This window comes from Sinocyclocheilus grahami, unplaced genomic scaffold, assembly GCF_001515645.1.
Source record: "Sinocyclocheilus grahami isolate Dianchi unplaced genomic scaffold, SAMN03320097.WGS_v1.1 scaffold4168.1, whole genome shotgun sequence".
NCBI classification, from domain to species: Eukaryota; Metazoa; Chordata; class Actinopteri; order Cypriniformes; family Cyprinidae; genus Sinocyclocheilus; species Sinocyclocheilus grahami.
The window spans coordinates 3769-8483 of record NW_015509159.1 but is presented as its reverse complement, the minus strand read 5'-3'; the positions used below and the strand labels follow the sequence as shown (position 1 = coordinate 8483).

Here is a 4715-nt window from a genome sequence, read left to right as displayed (position 1 = left end):
AAAGAAGATAAAATAAAAAATAACTTGTGATTAATATATATATTTTTTTGCATCTGTTCTGATTTATAATAACGAAGAAGATAAAATAAAAATAACTATATTGTGATTTGTTAATATAGTAATTATAAAAAAAAAAAAAAGAACTGGGGGAAAAGATGCAACGTTCCTAGGGGATTTTGCTTTGGAATCTTCTTTATCAAAATTTACTTTGCTGACTATCAACTTCAAACAGGTGTAGCTCAGTCATTTTTCGTTCGATTCCAACAAAACATACATAATTTTGAAGGTGTTTTAATGGATGTGACAAAAAAACATTTTTTTTTTTTAATTTGCTCATTGGGACTCATGTTTCCAGCACAGGTCACATATATTGAGTAGCAATAAAGCAGGGTGTCCGCGGGGTCTTAAAGTATTAAAAGTTGATCAATCAATTTAGAGAAAATTAAGGCCCTTAAGTATTAAAGGGGTCATATGATGCAGCTAAAAAGAACATTATTTTGTGTATTTGGTGTAAATGAATGTTTATGCGATTTAAAGTAAAAAAAAAAACACATTATTTTCCACATACTGTACATTATTGTTTCTCCTCTATGCCCCGCCTTTCTGAAACGCGTCAAATTTGTACAAAACTCATCGGTCTGAAAAAGCTAGGTGTGCTGTGATTGGCCAGCTATCCAATGCGTTGTGATTGGCCGAATACCTCAAGCTTGTGACGGAAATGTTACGCCTCTTACCATACTGTGATGGCGTGTCCGGCCTGAGCGACGACACAAAAACATTAAAACCCATTACAAACGAGGCATTTGTTGCATCCAGTGGGGACATAATTACTGATTATAATGACTTATACTGTCTTTTTACGCGTTGCGTTGCATTGCATCGTGCCGCGTAAACATAAAACCCTGCGGTGGGGTCGAGAACGGCGGTCCCGGCGAAGGAGCGGTGAAAGCCGATCCAGCGATCCACAGCACTAAGTTGATGTATTTCCTCAGCGACCAGTACGGATCAGCTCTAGGCATGACGAAGCGGATATCGTCCTCTTTTGGAAGACCAAACAAGTTTCGCTTTCACAACGAAACACACAGCGTCTTCACGACATGGCGGCAGCGGCAACAATACTACAGCGAGAATAAAAGTTACGCTTTCTTTCTTTGCGTGAACATTTGGGCGGCGTTATGCAAATCTTCCCACATAGTGAGGTAGGTATGTGGGGGCGTGTTCGAACGAGCCGGTTTAGGTAGGTGTGGCTGACTCTTAACTTTTATAAAGAATATCTCTTTGGATTTGAGACTTTAGTGGACCAAGAGCTTGTAACACTCCAAAGAGAAAGGAAAAAATGAAATCGCATCATATGACCCCTTTAAAAAGTCTTAAATGCCATTTTCCAAGGTATTACATTTTGTATAATCTTTTCATTATGTATATTTGTCCGAATAGTGGGGTTCTGCTATGAAATCCCGCAAGATTTGACGTCATCTGTTACGGCGCTCACTGACTGACTGCGCCGCTGCTGATTTTCTGACCATTACAGCATGCTCCCGCGATTTTTGTGTCCGCTCCTGCAAACATTCTAATATTGTATATAATTTTTGCGCATGAGGGTGGCGCTATCAATATGTGGGGTATTTTGAATGAGCGCTCGCAGTGACAGTTCACTTTCGATGTTGCGATCGCGCGTGCACTGTGTAAAGGGAGCACATCTAACGATAAAAGATATTTGTCAATGAGCTGGAGCAAATCCTCCAACATCTTTGTCAATTATCTCTCCTTACTTTTGACCCGTGATCAGTCAAATCTTACTTCTGCAGCTCCTGTTGGATGCAGGGTTGTTGCTGTTTTTTTCCCCACGAAATTGGGCTGCTTTTAAACTGTTGACATGGGTTGATTTTCCCCAGTGAGTTAAAGGTTTGAAATATTGCATATTTCGGTTGAAATGCTTGTACTGAAACATTTTGCATTCTACCTGTCATAAAACTGCTAAATGTTTTGGGCCACACTAGTAGGAAGCATTTGAGCTGTGTTTATGATAAATGTGCACAACATTGACTGTAAAATATGTATTTTAGAGATGGAAATTAAATTTTTATATTTAAGACATGGTAATTGCGCTACTTTGGGCTTTTTTTTTTTTTTTTTTTTACTGGCATGGGCTTGGGTTGCACAATTAAAATTATGTAATTGTTGTGATAATTATTTTACCTTCCATGGTCATTCAGACAATATCAAGTGCAATACTGACACTCTGTCAAGTCTGCATAAAATCAAGCACTCCGTAATCACAGGTAAACTGTCTGATCAGTCAGATGTTTGTCATGAGAAGTGTTCCACAAAACGGCTATGGTTTGCAGACAGTTATAAGAGTTGATGTGACAAATACATCTTTTGAATATACTGTGTGAACTCATTGCCCCGTTAGCTCGGAGAGCTTTATTTTTTATTTTCCCTCAATAAGTTTTGGGTTGCACAATTAAAATTATGTAATTGTTGTGATAATTATTTTACCTTCCATGGTCATTCAGACAATATCAAGTGCAATACTGACACTCTGTCAAGTCTGCATAAAATCAAGCACTCCGTAATCACAGGTAAACTGTCTGATCAGTCAGATGTTTGTCATGAGAAGTGTTCCACAAAACGGCTATGGTTTGCAGACAGTTATAAGAGTTGATGTGACAAATACATCTTTTGAATATACTGTGTGAACTCATTGCCCCGTTAGCTCGGAGAGCTTTATTTTTTATTTTCCCTCAATAAGTTTTGTCAGTTGTTTTGTTTATTAGTCTAATTCTTGTTTCTTGGGTTGCACTGGTTAGTCACTCAGTTAATTCTCTTGTGCTTCATTCCCCCCCTTCTGAATTATGTTGTATTGATAAGGTGTTATCATAAAGTAAGTCTGTTTAGTTGTGCTATCTTACAATCAATATATAGTAAATGTAATTTAAAGTGTCGCTGATGTAACCGGTTAAAACTTGGAGTGGCGATGGGGTCTTAAAATGTATGGAAAGAGTCTTAAAAGGTATTAAATTTAACTCCATGATTCCTGTATACACCCTGTAAAGGTAAAGAGGCTGTTTTCAATATATGCAATAGAAATATTGATTTACACACATTTATGCATATGCCAAAAGCAAAATGTATCTTTCATGATTAAAAGTGTTATTAGATTTTGCTGTATTTGGCTGAGCAGTGGTTTGGGTGGCTCACCAATGTATTCGATTTCTCTAATACATAAAATAAGTAAGCTTGACCAGAGTTGTGGGGAGAAGAATTTATTGAAGGTGGTAGTGTAGCACAATTCTTCAGCAGCGATATTATATATGTGAATTATAGGGACAGAACTTTATACCTGGTAACAAAAGGTTCACAAACTAAAAGGTAGATACTGTTAGGACCTCCTACTGGAGACGCCACAATAGTCAGGAAGGGAGATTCTTTTAGGATATTCTACTGGTTAGTCAGGAAGGGCCATTCTGTTAGGATCTGGTGGCAATGAAGAGCTTACAAAAGGCAGGAATGGCCATTTGGTTCACATCTTTGTTAATTACATTTTGGGGAACAGTCACAGTGTATCGTCAGACATTGATTACGCATGAAAGAACTATTCACAAAATCCTTCAGTAGTATTGATTGAATACACATAGGAAAATTATATTTTTCTTACAAAACATACAGTGTGGGTCTCAGAGACTTTAAGACTAAAGTTTACTGCTTTTATTCATGCAGTTTTCAGGCTGTTCCACATGCATCTCTTAAATGTTTAATAAACAACATACTATAACAATTGAAATAATATACTGTAGTGTTATTTTAGTATCTTTGCAGCCTATAGTATCCTACCTTTGTAGTTTTCATTTGATATTTTGGATTAGTTTTAATTTTTAATTTTAAAGATTAAAAATAAAAAACTTTAACGTTTTTAATTTTGGTGAGTGTTTTTGTCATTTGTATTATTATTATTTTAAAGATGTCTATAGACTTATTTTAGTGTATCAAGTAAAACTAAATTAAAATGAGAAAGACTGCTTTGGCAACTAGCTGAAATAGGTTTGAGCTGTTTTTTAAATCTTATTTCAGTTTGTTATTTCAAGTAATGAAAATGTTTTAACCCTGTTAAATCATGTGTTTTTGTTTTGCAGAATTTAATTAAAAAATATTTTAGGAAAATTTTATTTTTCCCCCAAAGTAAGTTTTTTATTTCTTTGCCCAACATATACATAATTTAATTGACCTAATCCTTACTGAAGACATATGGTGTGTTGATGAGTACTAGGCCTGGATTGTGTTAATTTGTCCATCTTTACTGATTTAACACACATCAGGCTAAAAACAAGCCCACTTTTGTTTTCGTGTTTAAAAGTGTGAGTTTTGGACCATCCCTGGGATTTGCCACTGTAATGCTCATAAGCACAGTGTCTACTGGAAGGCCCTCCGTGATAAGAGTCTGATGGGATTTCTGCATGAGCTGAACTTCACCTTTGACCCATTGGATATGGATTCAGACCTGCGACGTGCAGGTATGTTCTCTGACTTGACTAATCTGCAGATTTATTGTCTTTTATGTCCTTTGCTGATCTTTGAATCGTTTGTGTGTTTATGTGATAGAAAATTCACTGCAGAAATTCGCTGGTAGTTTGGCAATGAAGTATGCTACTTTTTTGTTGGGGTTTGAAAATCCCAACCATTCAACGAGCTGTCGGTGCACCTGTCACTTCAAC

The 4715-nt window shown here is 36.4% G+C and overlaps 1 protein-coding gene across 1 annotated transcript in view; it reads left to right on the top strand.

Moving 5' to 3' along the window:
• The window catches only part of LOC107576694 (uncharacterized), a gene marked incomplete at its 3' end in the record, with an annotated part of 14610 nt that overhangs the window by 6603 nt on the left and 3292 nt on the right, over nt 1–4715 (top strand). Inside the window, exons 6-7 of the mRNA XM_016262837.1 lie at nt 4358–4514; nt 4603–4715. Of these exons, the coding sequence (XP_016118323.1) occupies nt 4358–4514; nt 4603–4715 (270 nt within the window). The remainder of the gene's footprint in view (nt 1–4357; nt 4515–4602) is intronic.